The sequence below is a fragment of the Haematobia irritans genome, chromosome 1 (genome assembly GCF_050003625.1).
Source record: "Haematobia irritans isolate KBUSLIRL chromosome 1, ASM5000362v1, whole genome shotgun sequence".
NCBI lineage: Eukaryota > Metazoa > Arthropoda > Insecta > Diptera > Muscidae > Haematobia > Haematobia irritans.
In genome coordinates this window covers 101389818-101408694 of record NC_134397.1, presented here as the reverse complement: position 1 = coordinate 101408694, position 18877 = coordinate 101389818, and the positions used below count along the sequence as shown (strand labels likewise).

Below are 18877 nucleotides of genomic sequence, written 5' to 3'. Positions count from 1 at the left end.
TTCAGAAAATGTAATCTTTTGTCTTCACATTATTATTTAATTTCAGCTTAAATTCATATTAGCCAAACAATTGACTTAAGGAATTTTAAAAAGCGTGTGGTCAGTAAGACATTCCACTCTATTCGGTTTATGCGCCTTGCAGACTATAAGTTTATCCGGACAACAGTGGTCGTGCCGAACATATCCCATATATTGGCCTCATTATAAATTAAGTCCAAAGGCATAGTCGATACTAATGCATGTTTATGGGATCGATAACACATTTACCGATTATTTAGTCATCAACGAATGGTCGTATCGATTGGACACACTATAAGATTCTTTACATACATTCCGTCCGGAAAAACTTATAGTCTGTAAGAAGCATTACACACTAAAAAACAACATGCCCAGTTCCAAAGATTTTTTCTTTACACTAATGATTTTGGAATTAATTCCTAGTCAAAGAAGCGGAGAATTCAAGTATAAGAATACCTTTATTTCTCTTTTAATTATGCATACTTCTTTCTAGGAAACAAATTTTGATTCATTCGGCTTTTCAGCTTTTTCTTCATATGCTATCAAAATCCTCTAAAAACGTGTTAACGACAACTTACAACTCCAAATTCGGACTCGACTACAAGTACACACTATGCTATACTTTAAATAAAAACCCGTCTTCGAAATAAAGTGTGGAAAACATCTCCTGTTTTTTGAATGCGTTTTTGTTTTGTAGTCAAGGTACAAAATGTCAACAAAGAATTTTTCAGAATTTGCTTTCATATTAGTATACCCAATTTAAACAGAATTATCGACTTTTGGACAAGAAAAGAAAACCTTATATCTGATGAATGCATCTTCTATGCTAAGCATTAGTATATTAAAAACATTAAATTTTTTTCAGTGCACATGCTATTAGCAAAATTGTTTTTGGAACGACATTAAAACTCAAAATAGTTTATAATGACATGGCTAGGTATGTATTTACTAAAAAACGAAATTAAATGAATTTGCACTTACACTGAAAAAATAAGCATACTCGGTTCCAAAGATTTTGTCTTTACTTTAAAAAATTTGGTATTGATTCCGAGCCAAAGAAGCGGAGAATACAAGTAAGGATACTTTTAAGACACAATTCTCTTTTAAATTTAGGTTTTGTGTACTTGCTTCTAGGAAGCAAATTTTAATTTTTCGCTTTCTCAGCTTTTTTTCTTCATATGCTATCAAAGTCCTTTAAAAACGAGTTAACGGCAACTTTATTTTCCAAATTAGGACTCGACTTCCAGTAGAAATTATGCTATGTTTGAAGTAAAAAACTTATTTAAAATAAAATTTTGAAAAACATGTCCTATATTTGAACGATTTTTTGCTTTGTAGTCAAGATGCAAAAAGACAACAAATTTAAAGACAATTTCATTAAATTTAAAGAATTTTTCTGAATTATTAAAGTCAAGTTGACCTTAGCCTATAAATTTTTTCTTTCATGTTAAGATACCCATTTTTAAGTCAAATCACTTAATTATAAGGACACTACGACTTCATTGAAAAGTTTATCGACTTTTGGACAAGGAAAATAACTTTATTTTAGAGAAATGCGTCTTCTATGCTAAGCAAAATTTGTATTCGTATTTTAAAGACATGAAATCTTTAACCTCACAACAATATTTTTTTCAGTGTACTTAATATCAAAACTCTACTTAAACATCAAAACTCTAACTCTACGCCACCACATAATACAACCAAGGAAACCAGATTAATTTCTTAGTCGTCTAAAATTGGATCGCCTATATAGATAGGGGTGTGAAAAGAATTACTTCGGAATAAATCTTCTTATGTCTGTAAAACAACTCTTTGAACTACGAAAAATCAGCCATTTATTTTCAATTAAATTACTAATACACCCTCACAAAAAATCGCTTCTGTAACATATACTCCCAAACATATTTTGCTTCAAGCATATACATTTTTGGGTATTGCCCAAACATTTATATGTTTGATCTCTTCCAATATATAATATGTTTGAAAGCATATTGGTCTAAACAATATATGTTTGGGTAGTCTAAGTTCCAAACATTTTGTATTTTTGCATCCAAATTCAATAATGTTGTCTTCTAAAAAACAATATGTTATTATGTGAATATATAATATGTTTGGAAGCATTTTGCACCCAAAAATATTATATGCTTAAAAAAATTCTCCCATACAATATTGTGCTCAACATTTTATTTATTTATTTATATATTTACAATCATAATGAATTATGAAAATAAACAGGTAATATAGGTGCTAACAACATAGGTTTTCGACCTGAATGCTCAAAATGTTGTTTCTGCCTAATTGTATATTCCCCCACATCTTTCTCACTTCCACGAGATTTTTTAGTTCTTAGCACCTTTTTCTGTAATACAAACATTGTAGAAGAAATTATTCAATTTTATGATTTTTATTTTATTTTAATTTTACCTTTTGCCGGACGGGGATTCGAACAGCGGACCACAAAGTTTGTAAGGATCAAAGAGTAGCTGATCAATTGCCCAAGGAAAAATAAAATGTTAACTTTGTAATAACAAGCAACAACCACCAACTTAATTCAATATCGCTCCCTGTTAAATAGCGCTCCAAGCTACTAAACACATATATGTTTATAGGCTATTTCTAAATTAATATATGTTTGCATCCAAGCATATTATATTTACAAACATTTTATGTCCCAAACATAATATGTTCTAACATATTAACATATATGTCCCAAACATGTTATGCTAGTTTATGAACATTATATGCTTGCACTCAAAAATATTGTGTTCCAAACATATAATGTTTATAGCCAAACATATGAAAAACAGTCTTTTTCATCCGTGTAGACATAATATTATAAAAAAACTAAATTTTATTGTAATTTAATTCAAAGTTAGTCTTCCAGCAATGAAGCTTTGACATCGTTTTAAGCTGGTTTCACAAAGACAGGAATTAATACAAAATAAAAACAAACATAGGAAAAATAGGTTTGTGAAATTGATTAGGACTAAATCCTTAATTGCTAGACAATTATATAGACGATCCTTTCGTGAAATCCACATTGCTACTTTCAAACAATTTGTTTTTTTTTATTTCCCGTTTATCTTTTTTGCATTTATCCATTACACTTTCTTCAAGTCCAACATTTTGTCCTGTTTGAGAGACACATAAGCCCTCCAATTACGTTTAATTTCGTTCTTTCTATAAAAAGTCCTCTCAAAGATTACTCTCTACACTTACGTTAAAAATTTTATTTTACATTTTATAGTATTTTCTCTTAGTTTGTTTTATACGCACTGTTAGAAAAATATGTTTTTCATATGTTCCGATATAAACAAAATGTGTTTCTGGCACAATTTTAAAACACAATATATTTAAGTGCAAACATGTAATGTTCCTAAACTAACACTAAATGTTTGGGACATCTATGTTAATATGTTAGAATATATTATGTTTGGGGCATGAATGTTTCATAAAAACCATATGTGTGAATGCAAACATATATAAATTTACAAATTTCCACTAAACATACATATGTTGTGATATTTTATTCAAAGCGAAAGAGAGAGTATAGAGATGGAAACCGGGAGAGTTGACGAAAGATATCAACATAACACAGCGAAAGAATCAAAAGAGAACAATTTCTGTGAAACCGCTTGTATGTTGTTTCGGAAAACTGTTTTATGATAAGGCCAAAAATTTGATATGCTTAAGTCTAAATATTATTTAATTTGAATAAAGAGAATAGACATTCGGAACCAAAAACAATGGAAGATGAAGATGGGAAAATGGCAGCAGAGGGTATCAAACCATTGACGGCGTTCGATGCAAACGTGTCGTTTATGATTTTTTGTTCCACAAATTAAACTAAGAATAAAAAGAAATTTATATCAGGGAATGACGTAGAACAATCGGTCAAAAGTTTCTCATTATTATTTACACAAAATTTAACATCATTTGTGAGTTTTTAACAAAAAATTTGCAAATTAAAAATGAACGAACGTGTATGTATCGAACACCGTAAATGCAACTTTTGGTATGACGTCGCCCATTTTCCAATCTTCCTTTTCCATTGTTTTTGTTCGGAACCAAGAGAATAGACATTTGAAAAACAAACAGCATATGTTTTCGCCTTGAGAGCAGCGTTTTATGCAAAAACAATGGAAGATGAAGATGGGAAAATGGCAGCAGAGGGTATCAAACCATTGACGGCGTTCGATGCAAACGTGTCGTTTATGATTTTTTGTTCCACAAATTAAACTAAGAATAAGAAGAAATTTATATCAGGGAATGACGTAGAACAATCGGTCAAAAGTTTCTCATTATTATTTACACAAAATTTAACATCATTTGTGAGTTTTTAACAAAAAATTTGCAAATTAAAAATGAACGAACGTGTATGTATCGAACACCGTAAATGCAACTTTTGGTATGACGTCGCCCATTTTCCAATCTTCCTTTTCCATTGTTTTTGGTTTTATGTATGTGTGGACATGTGTTTTGTTTATCATTTTGGCATTATGGGCACAATTTTTTTCTTGGTTCGTTAAAAGAAATCAAGGGTCTTCATAAAAATAACGGACTATCGACTTACAAGAAGGTAGTGACTCCAAATCGCGATGATAAATAAAATACGACGGCCAAAGCGAGATCCCGGAGGCTGTACACGACGATGCTGACGAAGTTTGACTGCGTGGTAATGGACGACGAAACCTACGTCAAAGCCGACTACAAGCAGTTTCCGGGATAGGAGTTTTATACGGCAAAAGGAAGGGGAAAGGTAGCAGATATTTTCAAGCACATAAAACTGTCAAAGTTCGCAAAGAAATATCTGGTTTGGCAAGCCATCTGTACCTGTGGCTTGAAAAGCAGCATTTTCAAAGCTTCCGGGTCTGTTAACCAAGAAATTTAGGTGAAATAGTGTTTGAATAAACGTCTGCTGCCTTTCCTGAAGAAACACGGTTGTTCCGTACTGTTTTGGCCGGATTTGGCATCTTGCCATTACGGTAAAAAGGCCATGGAGTGGTACGCCGCCAACAGCGTGCAGGTGGTTCCCAAGTACAAGAACCCTCCCAACACACCAGAGCTCCGCCCAATTGAGAAATACTGGGCTATTGTCAAGGGGAACCTAAAGAAGGCCAAAAAACTGCTAAGGACGAGCAGCAGTTCAAGGCAAACTGGCTTTCTGCGGCGAAGAAGGTGGACAAGTTGGCTGTACAAAATCTGATGGCAGGTGTCAAGCGTGAGGCCCGGCAATTCGGATTTGGAAAAGCGAAAGCCTAACTGAATATTTTTCCTGAATTTTATACTAATTGAACTTGAAAAAGAAATTTAATTTGATTTTTTAAATAAACGATTTCACCGATTTACATGCGTTTTCCCTTGACCAAATTTTGACCGTATCACCCTTTAATCAATAAAAAGGAATATTGATATGCAGAAGTCAAGATGTCATGCCTGTGCTCTATTCCTCCTGTCCGTGTTGAAAGTAAAGTACAATTTGTATCACAAATATAAAGATAGAGAAAATGAGAAGAGCACAAAACAAAATATCTTATAATTTAAGATTACGACGATATATGAATGATAATGTAATGTTGTAGATTCTGAAACTAAATCTTTAAAGAATTTCAATTACATATTTAATGTCTGCTGAATAGCCTGGTAATGGGGTTTTTATTTACTCAAACTAACTTCTTGAAAAGTATGGAAATCGGGAAGAGTATTTCTTGATATATACTGTAGACCTCATAGCCTAGAATGCACTTCTAAAAATATTTGCTGTGAACTAACTGAACTTGGAATCACGTTAGAAGATCATGCAATACAGTCTCAATGGAGCTGTGGAGCAACGGGTACGTTATTTTTCATTTTGATTATTATCTTCTCAAAACATGTCTTCTTTACATGACGTATGATAGTGATTATAACATCGCTATGGAAATCTAACTATTCGGCTAAATTTAGATGGAAATTAAGGTTTACTAGCGATGGTTATTGTAAACTGTGCTCCGTTTAAACCTGTACGCTATTCAATCTTGAATAACTTTTGTGAATAGCGGATAATTGCACAGTACTCTCTCACGTAGCATTGAGAAACTTTGAATCATATCGCTCTCTAATCCAATTCGACCTTTTCGTTAGAAGTCGTTTTGTTGAAAATAAGTCTATTAGTGGATTTAGAGTGATTTTCAAAAATATCACAAAATCCCTCATTTGAATTTGAAGGCTACAAAAAACAACATTTTTGAGATAAGTCCAACGCTTTCGTGCAGGTTTCAACGTCAACGTCTAAAACCTCGGCCTTCTTCTAACATTGACAGTGATATTAACGAAATTTAAAATTGAGACAATGAATGCAACTTTTCGCATCTAAACCAAAGGACGAAATATTTCATGTTCCTTACATGTTTTAAAAATTATACCTTGTATCAATGAAGGTACCTGCCATAAGGTTTTATTTTTTATCGCGGGCAACTGTGCCGGAGTCTCAACAGCACAAACGGAAAATTCTGTATTATATATTGATAGCTTCCTGTATCTCGAACAACTCATTACTCAAGACGGAAGCAGTCATCGTTTGAAATGGTTGAAAATATACTTGAAATTTTCAGAATGTAGGTTTAGTTGGCAAATGGTTTATGGAAATAATGGGATTTAAAATCCATTGGCTCATACTCTAATAGTTTTTGAATAGTTCTACCTGCTGTTAGGTTGGTTAAAATTCGAATTGCAAAACAATTCTATACATATAGTAAATGTGATAGTAAACTATTAAGACACTAGATTATAAATAGCGATATGTAATCTTACATCGTACATATTTAGAGTAGAATTAAAGTGAATACATATCCTTAAGCTGTAATTACAGACGAATATGATTTCACCATTTAATATGATTTACTATTTGTAAACAAGTCCGAATTAAATTATTAGTTATTGTCAACGCACTGAAAGATCATCAATTTCAGGCTTCTATGTGCGTACTTTGTGGTATTCTGTAGCTCGAACGCGTTGACGAATATGATTTTACTATTTAATATGATTTACTATTTGTAAACAAGTCCGAATTAAATTATTATCCAGTAAACAAAGAGTCGAAAAAAAGTAGTGAAAATGTTCTTTTTGGATCCGGAAGTAAAGCAAAATTGGTGATGGACGGATGTCCACCATTTCAACAGCTTTTGCACTGAATTTGCATCACTTCATACTCTGTCATGTACTGCAAAGATCGCAAAACTCCCACGGTTAGGCCCCTTTCCTTAGGGGGTACTGAAATTCCCTTTGGTGAGTGTGCAAAATACCTTGGCGTTATTTTGAACAGGAAGCTGAATTTTAGGCTTAATATTGAAGAGAGGGCGAGAAAAGCCACGGTAGCTTTGTACTCGTGCACAAAGGCAATAGGAAAAAAGTGGGGACTAAAACCAAAAATTGTGCATTGGCTATACACGGCAGTAGTTAGACCTATAATGCTATATGGTGTTGTAGTCTGGTGGCCGGCACTTCAGAAACCGACTTGTTTAGATAAAGTTCAGCGTATGGCGAGCTTATGTATCACAGGCGCATTTAGTAAGACAGGAACAGATTCCCTTAATGTCATGCTACATCTATTGCCTTTAGACACTTTGGCCAAACAGTCAGCTGCAACAACGGCTGTGCGGTTGCGCGAGCTATCGCTGTGGTCGGAAAAAATGTACGGTCATAGTTCGGTCCTCAAAGTAATGCCAGATGTGCCTAACGTAGTGGATTACACCCTGGCAAAACCACTTTTCGACAAAAAGTTTGAAACTCTAATTCCCAACAGTGAGGCGTGGTATACACAGATCCCGGGGAATAAAAGATATATAGATTTCTATACTGATGGCTCCAAATTGAATGGACAAGTGGGGTTCGGAGTATATTCTAAAGATCTGGAAATTCGAATAGCGAAAAGATTACCTAATCACTGTAGTGTTTTTCAGGCTGAAATATTGGCAATAAGAGAGGTGGTGAATTGGCTGAGAAGTAATGTTCCAACAAATATTGGCATTAATGTATAATCAGACAGTCAACCTGCAATAAAATCCTTGGACTCTGTGTTCCTTAACTCAAAAACGGCCATAGACTGCCGCAAATCTCTCAACGAGATGTCTGAGCAGTACAATATTCACCTAATATGGGTGCCTGGCCATAGGAACATACCGAGGAACTGCGAAGCAGATGTGTTAGCAAGGCTAGGAACTACCTTACATATTCCAGGGGAACTAGAATCTGTTGGTATGCCTCTGGCCACCTGCAAGCTCTTATTGCGTGAGAAGGCTGTTATGATGGCCAATATTCGATGGGAGAATTGCAAGAGTTGTAACGACACCAAGCAAATATGGCCCCATTTAAACTTAAACCGCACACTACACACAAAAAATTTTTTTTTGATTTCAATCACGAAAATCGCGGATTCAATCATTTTTTTAATTGAAATGTCTTCAATCACGAAAATGATAGTATCAATCACCCATTTTGATTGAAAACCAACACGATTTTCAATTAAAAATTTAATTGACTTTTGTAACGGAATCAATTAATTGTGTGATTGAATCAATTAAAAACGTGATTGATTTTTAACATAAAATTCAATCACAGTTTTAATTGAATCAATTAAAATTTTAATCAATTTCGCGACAAAAATCAATCAACTATTTGATTCATTCAATTAAATAATTAATTGAAATTGGCTATAAATTTCAATCAAAAAATTTATATATTGCGCCCCCAAAATCATATTTAGTTTTATTTGAAATAAAAGAAAATATGTGTTCCTTATAAAATATATTTAATATTTTATTATTTTTTGAATTATGCAATAGACAAATAAATTTGGTTCTTGTCATTTGTGTTTTGTTCTAACATAACTTACACATACAATTACTATCAATAACAACTATAGGGTGAAAAAAATAGACTATATAAATCATTATCTTCCTTATCATAATAACCATGTCAGCATGTTCCTTCTAATATGTAAATGCGCCTAGATTTCCAATAAATCAGCAGCCTGTAAGCTAAATTAGTTTTTCTGAAAGTAAACAGTATAATTCGAATTTAATTTTGTTCAATTAAAAGTTAATTTTGCTAAAACTTACCTGCATAGAGTATCAAGTTAAATTCTTAGTTCCAGGTTGCAGATTTATAATCTTCTTTTGCAGTTGTACACTCAAAAAAAAGTGAACTCTCTATTTCACTAAAGCCAATTTAACTTTATATTAATTCATAGAATCATTATGTTTGGAAAAAGTTTACTTTACTCAAATAATTTTTTGCGTATGTTAGTTAAATGAACTAAAACACAGGAAAAAATTATACAAAAATAAAGCATAAAGGTTTCCTAATTTCGTATTTCTCACAAAATAGTTCATTATTTCTTTAAATTTGTAAATTTTACCAAAAATGTGTCCATCATGAACTTCGTATGGCACTAAAGACATTCTTGCAATTTTGAACTCCAAGATTTCTCTTAAAACTACAAAATTTTCTTTAACAAGTGCAAAAACTTAGTTATGTCTAATAAATTTTCTTGAATTTGTCGAAAAATATTTACTTATTTTTACCATATCGGAGTGATGCCAGCGCTTGTAATACTGTTTAGTTAAAATTTTCTAAAAAAATTCAAAATTTTCTAAAATTAATCGAAAGTTATCTTTCCTGATGGGTTCACTGTTTTTTCAGTGTAGTCTTCTAGCATAAAAAGGTGTATTAAGGAGCTCGGTAATAATTAATTTTAGTACAATTCCTTTCCAAAATTTCCACACATTGAAATCGTCTATTAAAACTTGAACCAATCAAAGACAAAAATAATGGCAAAACAATGAAATATTTGGTATTATGTTTATGATACTTTGCAAATTCTGGAAATAGAAAAAAATATAAATGGAAAATACATATTTTTTATTATTTTCGGATATTTTTCATATTTTTAAATTCAAAAGAAAGAACTTTTTTACCATTACATAATTCAGCTCATTAGTTTATATATCAGATATACTGCTCTCTACTTGGGTTCAAACTGAAAAAGGCAGGTAAAACAAAAATACAATTTAATGCAAACGCTACTTCGCAACTTCAAGACCCAACAAACCCATACCGCTCTTGGTTTTAAGAAAACTAGGAGTGAAAAAATTATAATTTTAAAAGATCAATATGGTACTCACCTTTTGATTGCTAACATATTCGTATATTCTTATATATTTGATAAAATGATGGAGTTGATTGATTGACCAATTGCACGAAATAAAATTGCTCACTAAAATAAATGAATAAAAAATGTATTATTTTAGTTTGTTTAATGTAAACAGGCTTCAATAGAAAACGGTATTCACATTTCACAATGTCTTACCTTCCAATAAACGTAGATTGTTTTCCATTTTTACAATACCACAAAACACAAACACAGGTAATTTCTAATGCGTTCTCGCGTTCTCTCATATATTTTTTCAAACGTTTACCACGTGACCATTTGTTGTTGCACACTTTATTTATTTCAACCCTTTGCTATGATTTGTTGTTGCGTTGAAAATATTTATGCACACATTTTGAATGCAGCAGACAGAATGTCGCCAATCATGTTTTTCAATTTACGCGAAAAACAAAAACCCAACCGTTCGTTACGAGTTACTTCCACAGACTGATCTCTCCATCACACATTTTTTTATTAATACCCATTCTCTTGTTCTCTTTTCGCTCTTTCTATTGCTCAAAATTATTCAATTTCAATCACAAAGGTGATTGGATCAATCACATGTGTAATTGGAAACGGAAAATTTTTCAATCACGTTTGTAATTGAAAATTATTTCCGAATTGATTAACAAATTGATTGAATCAATTAATATTTTAATTGGAAACGTAACAAATATCAATCATTTTTTTAATTGGTTTTTATTCGGATTTGATTAAATAATTAATTGAATCAATTAACATATTAATTGAATCCGTTTCCAAATTCAGTTAAATGTTTAATTGAAAAAAATTTGGTGATAATTTTTTGTGTGTAGATATGCTAGTGTTCTCAAGGCGTCAGATAGCACTCCTTATATCTGCTATAGCGGGTCGCTGCCTGATAGGCGAATTTGCAAAAACTATAGGTGCGAAGTATAATGACTATTGTATAAGCTGTCATCATGTGGAGGAAAAGGAATCAATTAAACACCTTTTGTGTGAGTGTCCTGCTTTTTGTGTAAGTCGTAAGCGAATTGCACAAAAGTAAATAATAGAGAAGGTTCAGTGGTTAAGACTAGAAGTGCCCATATGTAATAGGTACTTTTAGTTAAATGTGGTATCACAATGGACTAAATAGTCTAAGTGAGCCTGAAATTTAATCGGGCTGCCACTTTAACCTAACCTAACCTACTTTGTGATTCAAATTCAGTGATTTGGATGTGAATTAAAAAATGTTGTCATATTTTGATAAATAAATAATTTTTAAAACGATTTTCAATGCATTCTAACGCTTGTCCGAAACGTTTGAATTAAAATATGTGGAAAAATTCGCAATATTTCTTGAATGGATTTAGAATTTTTTTCGATAAAATTTCAATAATTTGTACCATTTTATTAAAGCTTACTTTGTTTTTAACCTTTTTGAAACAAAAAAAAATTAAATTTACCCATTAAAAATAAGAAAAAAAACGAGTTATAAATAAATAATAGAGAACATCTTTGGGAGTACATCTGTTGGAAGTGCTTTTAAAGTTGTGCCTTTGGAAGAACTTCCAATTTTTTTTGGCTGGGTAGTTATTGTCAACGCACTGAAAGATCATCAATTTCAGGCTTATATGTGCATACTTTGTGGTGTTGTGTAGCTCACACTCCTTAATATTCCTTCTCTTGGTGTACATTTCAGCTTTATGGTGATTTTGTTTCTGAAAAAGGTGTTCCATTCACATGGAACAAAGCTTACCGAAACATTTCACAAAGGGCCAAAAGGTAATTTTGTTCATTTGCAATAAAAGGCATTACTAATATAAATATCAATTATTTGTACGAAGTTGTTTAGGAACACGTATGACGTATCTAACAAAAAATTACATTATTGTTTCGAAGCTATTCAAATTTCAGAGGACCCGAATTTCGATTTTTGCATTGGATCGACATAAAAATGGTAGTTAGTTTAAAAAATCGATAATCTACCACGAATGGGCTTTCGCTGCGATAAGGCTGATTAACCGAAGGTTAAGTTTATTAAATTTTTTAGTAGCTTAACGTTTAAAATTGCTGATGTAAAGAAAATTTTAATTTTAAAAACAATTAATAGCGTGTCAATAGATTTGTAAATTTGTCAATAATTTCAATTTTTGTCGTGAGAGATATGTATCCCAAAAGATGTATCACAATACGTAAATTTGCCTTTAATTAATTAATTAATTATTTGCCTTCTGCCATCGTTTGCTTTCGATTTGATTACACATGTTAACGGCTACATAAGTTTCTTTATTTCCTAAAAACAAATTTTAAATAATATCAAACTATTAAATTTTAAATGCTGAATAAAATATATAATATTACACTTGAAATGAATATAACATACAACTTGTAGTGAATACATGTTTTATGATTGCAAAACAGTAGATACGAAGTAGTTAAAAACAAATCTGGTTCGGCCATTGGCTTCGGCTTCACATCACCTCTAGTATGGGTATTTTCCATTTGCTATCGCATTCAATAATCTGTTATGAAGCGAGAATATTGTCGAATTTTCTATTTTACCCAACGTGATCAGTCGATTTGATTTTTGGAATAACCAAGAGTAAAATTTAATGATGACAAAACGTCAACCTTTCGAGTCGATTTCTAAGCTTTGTATCCCTTATGTAGAGTATGTAGGAGCTCTCATAAAAAATGAGTTTTTATATTTTTCTATCCAATATAATATACATCCATCAGAGGACTCTAGTCGATTTCTAAGCTTTGTATCCCCTAAGTAGAGTATGTAGGAGCTCTCACAAAAAATGAGTTTTTATATTTTTCCATCCAATATAATATACATCCATCAGAGGACCCTATTTTTAGAAGTTATAATAAAAAGCAATACGTTCAAAGACATTTTCGTTTTAGATAAACGGAGGGGCGGTACTATTTTCAGTTTTGCATCGAAAATTAGTTTATTTCAACTGCTACTTTGTCTTACTAATTAAAAGCGTAAATGAAAAACAGATTTCTGTCATCTCTTGTCAAAATCTGAATGGAAACTCTACTAAGCACCAATTGACCAATACGATGTGCCCAAAGCACTAATCATTTATAAAAATTAAACTTATTTTCTTTGGGAAACCCGAGCAGTGGTGAGAAAATGTTTACCGTAAAAAGTCAATACTCCAATTCTTTTTAAACAATTTACAAGTGTGGTTCGAAAACATCATTTCAGAATCTTAGGGGGTTAAGAAATATATGATGAGCCGATTAGGAGTTATGAGTTATCCTAACATTGTTGCGGTGAATACTGTGCCTTATTGACAACGGGTATAGAGGATATATACAAATAAGAGTATAAGGCAAATACTCTTAGTACTTTCTCTTATTTTTGTCTCTTTGGTTTAGCCATGCGCAGTACTTGTTATTATGTACTGTACACAACAGTTTTTTTGGTTTAAATTTAAATGGAGGCGGAGCCAAATACTTGGTCGTATTCGTTCGCACACACACCGAGGATCACACAAATGCTAGGCTCCTTCGTATATAACTTTATAATTGTATTCGAGGGATGTTTGCCTTCAATATTGACTGTGTTTGGCTCAATTTACGCACCACCACCACCTTCTCCAACAGGTGAGTAGACAGCACCAACAGTGATGAATGGAATGCACGTGGCATGTTCGCGAGTGTGTCAGCTTGTTGCTTATTCGTGAATAAACCGTAGAGCTTATGCGCGTGGAAATGGTAATTTTTCTTTGGCGATAAGTTGATGGTGGGGTTGGTGGTGAGTGTAAAAACAACGCGCCAATTAGCATTCCTCTTTTGCTTTGGCATTGTCTTTACCTAAACCTGCATTGGTTGTCTGGGATATGCAAATTGAACGTAGTTATATACACACATAGATTAGGCGTTCGTTATCATTTGCTGTTGCAGTTCTGGTTAAAATTCTTTAACAAAACTGGTTCGCCCTGCTAAGCCACACACACCTACATCTAGAGGAAATATATAAACGTACGTACTATGCACACATAAATATACATCTATGTATATGAAGAGTACATAGCAAACAACAAATGTTTCGTGATTCGCGATGAAAGACTAACGGATGCTTAAAAGTGGCTCCATTTATTATTGGATGTCAGATGCGCCAAACGAATTCAAATGAAATCATCCCTTGTAAATGGTATGAATTTCTTCATGTACCACATGTACATTGGAAAATTGACGAATTAGAGCTCAATGCACTTGCCAACTTTATATAAATCTATTCATAAATACCGACGAATGCCATATTTGATTAACTTATGCATAGCTATTACCAATAGTAAATACATACATAGATATTCTCCACATTCCTCCGCTCTTACATAGATATCATCATACTTACATAGGCAAAAAGAAATATATTAAATATTAACTATACGTATTTTTTCTTCTTTGCAGAATTCAAACTGTTTGAAAACGGACTGAAGTTGGATATTTCCAGCTATCCACAAATGAATATACGAATTAGCACAAAGGGTAAGCGTCCTTTGCGGAGCTTAACGCCCAGCGATAAAGTTCATGCCATACAGAGGATACATGATGGTGAATCCAAGGCTTCAGTGGCACGGGATATTGGGGTCCCGGAGTCCACACTGCGTGGCTGGTGTAAAAATGAAGATAAGCTACGCTTTATGTCACGCCAGGCAGCTGCGGAGAAATTTGGCACAGATTCTATGCCAGATAAACTGAATGGAAATGCTACAAATATATTGGGAGGTCCTCCAGAAAAAAGACAACGTTTAGACGCCTCAATGGCTTTAAATTTTTCAAATAAAATAAAATTTGAACGTGCTTCTTTGAATGGCTTGGACTTTGGCAACAATAAAGGTTTGGTGGATATGGGGAGCTTCAGCAATATGTCTCCAGAGTATGGGATTTTTAATGGATCCAGCAAGAAAGCCATGTACGGTGCCGATATTACGCGATCGGCAGATCCGTCCATTGCTGCCATTAGTCCTTTGTCAAGCCTAACACATCTTTCTGGACTAACGGGTTTAAATCAATCACCATTGACGATTAGTTTCAATGAGCTTACTACAAATCTGACTTTACTCGCTCAGCTTAATCCAAATTTGGCTTCAATGTCCGGTCTAAATGGACTCTCTGTCTCTGGAAGTGCAATACGCGGTGCAACCACAAAATCAAAACCTCAAGCCAATGTTAGCAGTCCACGAGCCGAAACTTCGGAAAGACCTACAGGACTGACCGTGAAAAACTGGGCCAAACAAAGTGCATCTACTCCAACAGGAAGCGACTCAATGTCTTGTGGTCTAAATTTAAGCCAAAGTGAAGAAAAACAACGAATGAAAAGTCCAGCTTCATCTTTACCCATACCAAATCAAATGGGGGCGAACATGCCACTTTCATCCATATCTGAAGATCCTCTTTTGTACTGGCTCAAATCCCAACAGGCTGCTTTGGGTCTCAATAATATTTACCCACATACTCCACAACTAGGTGCAAATAGTCCTCCAATACGTTCTTCTACTCCTCAGCAGCCAATTCTGCACGTGGCTACACCACCAATTATTCCCAATCCATTAACTCCTTCATCTACACCGTCTGGAAGCTTAGACGATAAAAATAGCGCTTGGTTTAATTGGTGCAAGGCATTTGGCGTAAGTTTTAATTCACTTACACCGGCAGCTGTTGTTTCCGCTCTACAGACCAATACTGTTCATAACTCTTCAAACACATCGATAGTTGGCGATAAATCGGTAACAACAAAACTTGGATTTGACAATATTCTATATTCCCAACTCACAAAAGAGGCAGAAGAAAACTCCCCCCAGAGTTGTTTGTCGGGCGAACATCTAAATACCGAAATGTCAAACAGGCCTGAAGATCTCTCAGCAAAATCATCAAAAACCAAAAGTCCTTCACCAACTCCAGTTCCAAGTCCAAGTTTAGCCGACCATAGTAATCCTGGCAATACATCCGAAGTTCTCGACAATACATCGGAATCCGCGGCATTGCCAGCACCACGAAACAGTGTTGCTGACTGTAAAGATGTTCTTGATAATCTTCTCTACAAGATTAACAGTACTTCAAATGCACCCTCCAGAATGAGTGACTCAGATGCAAGCTATTTAAATGATCCCAATGACGTGACCGATTATCCACATAACAATAACAATACGGCTAAACCAGACGAAGAGGAGTGGGGCAAATGCAATGAACAAGACTATCAAAATGAAATAGATGCAGACAGTAAAGAAGCAATAAAATATGGAGAGAGATTCCTTCAATGGCTAGAGAATTGTAGCAATCCTCGAGTAACTGCAGTTCAATTGATGCAATTGAGATTTCTTATTTCATCGGTTAAAGGCTCCGATGAGATACCTCCAAAAACTATGGATTTGTCTAGTTCACCCATCGATATCGATGCATCCGTTGAGGATGCCAATCGTTGCAAACCTCGCCGTCGAAAATAGGGACATCCTAAACTGGCTTCATACCGGTCAATTCATGATAACCAATCAGTCATCGACATCACCATATCGAGGGCGAATATTACACATCCACACGAGAACGAATCGAAAAACCATTTCCGCTGATTTCGACTATACCAAAAAATGCTATTCTGGCAAATAAATTCCTCTATCAGAAGAAAATTTTAATAACATAGCCGTGTTTCCTGCTGCCAACGAAGTTCCATAAATCCGAATACCCTTAATGGTATTTCGAGATCTCCTCCTAAATGGAGTAATAATATTTCTGCTCACATAATTACTTAACTATTTCATGTACATACGTAAACTTACATATACAAATATTTTTTAATTATTATAGTTTAGTAACTAAACTTAATAGCTTCCTATGTAATACGCATATTGCGCTTATTAGATTGTATTTAAATTTACGTTGTAGACTAAGAATGTATTCCTGTATAAAGTACGTTTTTAGCATAACATTTCCTGATTTTACATAAATCCAAAATATTTTCTGACGTTAAATATGTGTTTTGTTTCATACACTTTACAAGTGAGACAAAGAAGGATTGATGGGTAAGTGGTTGTCCTGATAATTGGCGATTTAATGGAATTCAGAAGCTCATTTGAGGGTAGATGAAAATTTATACACAAAGAAGTACACAATTTTACTCAATTTAAAAATAGTTCATATTTTTCTAAATTGGGTGAAGTTTTCTTAAATTGTATTCGTAAGTTTCACAATTGACCACATTTTAATTAAATTGTGCATGTTTTGAACTTCGTATAGCGCTACAAATATTTTTACAATTTTTAATTAAAATATTCTACAATGATGGGTTCACTTTAACAAATAATTTCTTTACCAATCGTATGTTGATTATTTACCAATCTTATGTATGAAGCTAAAGACCTTAACATACGAATGCGAATTTATCACTTATCATAGAAGATGCATTTCTCTGATATAAAGTTTGTTTCTTTGTTTAATAGTGGATAAACATTTGAAGTCGTTTTGTCCTTATAGTAAAGTAATTAGACTTAAAAATGGGTACCTTGACATGAAAGTAGATTTTGTTGGACTAAGGTCATCTTGGCTTTAATAATTCAGATAATTTCTACAAAATTAATTAAATCATCTTTAAATTTGTAGACTTTTTGTATCTTGTCAACAAACTAAAAAATCATTCAAAAATTTGATGTTTTTAAAGCTTTATTTTAAAGACGATTTTTACTTGAAACCTAGCATAATTTCTACTTGAAGTCTATTCTATGAAATGTGGAAATTTAAGTTGTCTTTAACACGTTTATTTGAACTGTCGAACTGAAAGGACGTGTTTTTTAAAAGCGGATTATTTAATCGTAATAGGTACCTATTATGAATTTCACGTGTGGTGGAAAATTAAACCACCATGCAGAGAAATTCAAAGTCATCCACTGGGTTGCTAACTTCAGGATCCAGTGGACGGATATCGACTGAAGTTATAAATTTGGGCAGTGACCAAGAGTCAGAACCAATTAGTCGACCTGTAGACGGGTCGACAGGTGTTAACACTTTGGCAAGTCGAACCTTTTCTAAGGTAACGACATAAAAAGGAGGTAATCACTCGCGAAAGAGATTCAAAGAACGCAGAAATGCTTTGTTTATCCTAAAGAAATTAGGATCTGTCGACCCAAGCAAGTTGTCGGCTAAGCAAAGCGATTCCTTAAAATGGGATCAAGGAATTCTTGAAGCTGGCAAAAGGGAGCGATCACCGGATGAACTGCCATCCTCTAAATGGGATCAAAGATCGTTTGCCTCAGTTGCAAAAGACAGCCTTGAACGCGATGTCTGGTGTCTACTCAGAGGTGCGAAAAAAGCTTCCCGGACCAAGTCCTCGACGACAAGATGCTGTATGGTATCAAGGACGATATAAGTTAATAGCATTTACGGACCAGAGGTCTATGGATTGCTTTAAAGCTGCTTTGATGCTAATTGGTGAAGTTAGTCGATAGAAAAGACATACCGGCTAAACCTAGACCACATCAATGGATACCTGCAAATCCTCCTGATCCTGAGTCAATACTAAACAGACTAAAGGAATGTAAACCAGATCTTCCAACCGCCGATTGGAAGGTGGGTCGTTTGGATGAGGTGGATGGACCAAGACGACATGCGGTGTTTATATTGAACATTGAGTCGCTACCACGTCTAGCCGAGACACAAGGACGTGTAAGTTATGGCTTTCATGATATCCATATG

The 18877-nt window shown here is 33.7% G+C and overlaps 1 protein-coding gene and 1 long non-coding RNA gene across 2 annotated transcripts in view; one reads left to right on the top strand and one right to left on the bottom strand.

The window, feature by feature from the left end:
* Nucleotides 1–17160, top strand: part of dan (protein distal antenna) — a 37877-nt gene extending 20717 nt beyond the window's left edge. Inside the window, exon 2 of the mRNA XM_075291273.1 lies at nt 14603–17160. Coding sequence (XP_075147388.1) covers nt 14656–16638 — 1983 coding nt within the window. The 5' untranslated portion in view covers nt 14603–14655 and the 3' untranslated portion in view covers nt 16639–17160. The remainder of the gene's footprint in view (nt 1–14602) is intronic.
* Nucleotides 9978–10635, bottom strand: LOC142240663 (uncharacterized). Its single transcript, XR_012723348.1, has 3 exons — nt 10367–10635; nt 10182–10273; nt 9978–10036 (listed from the first exon to the last, which is right to left on the bottom strand). It is a non-coding gene; the product is annotated as an uncharacterized LOC142240663 (long non-coding RNA).
* Nucleotides 17161–18877: the final 1717 nt, after the last annotated feature.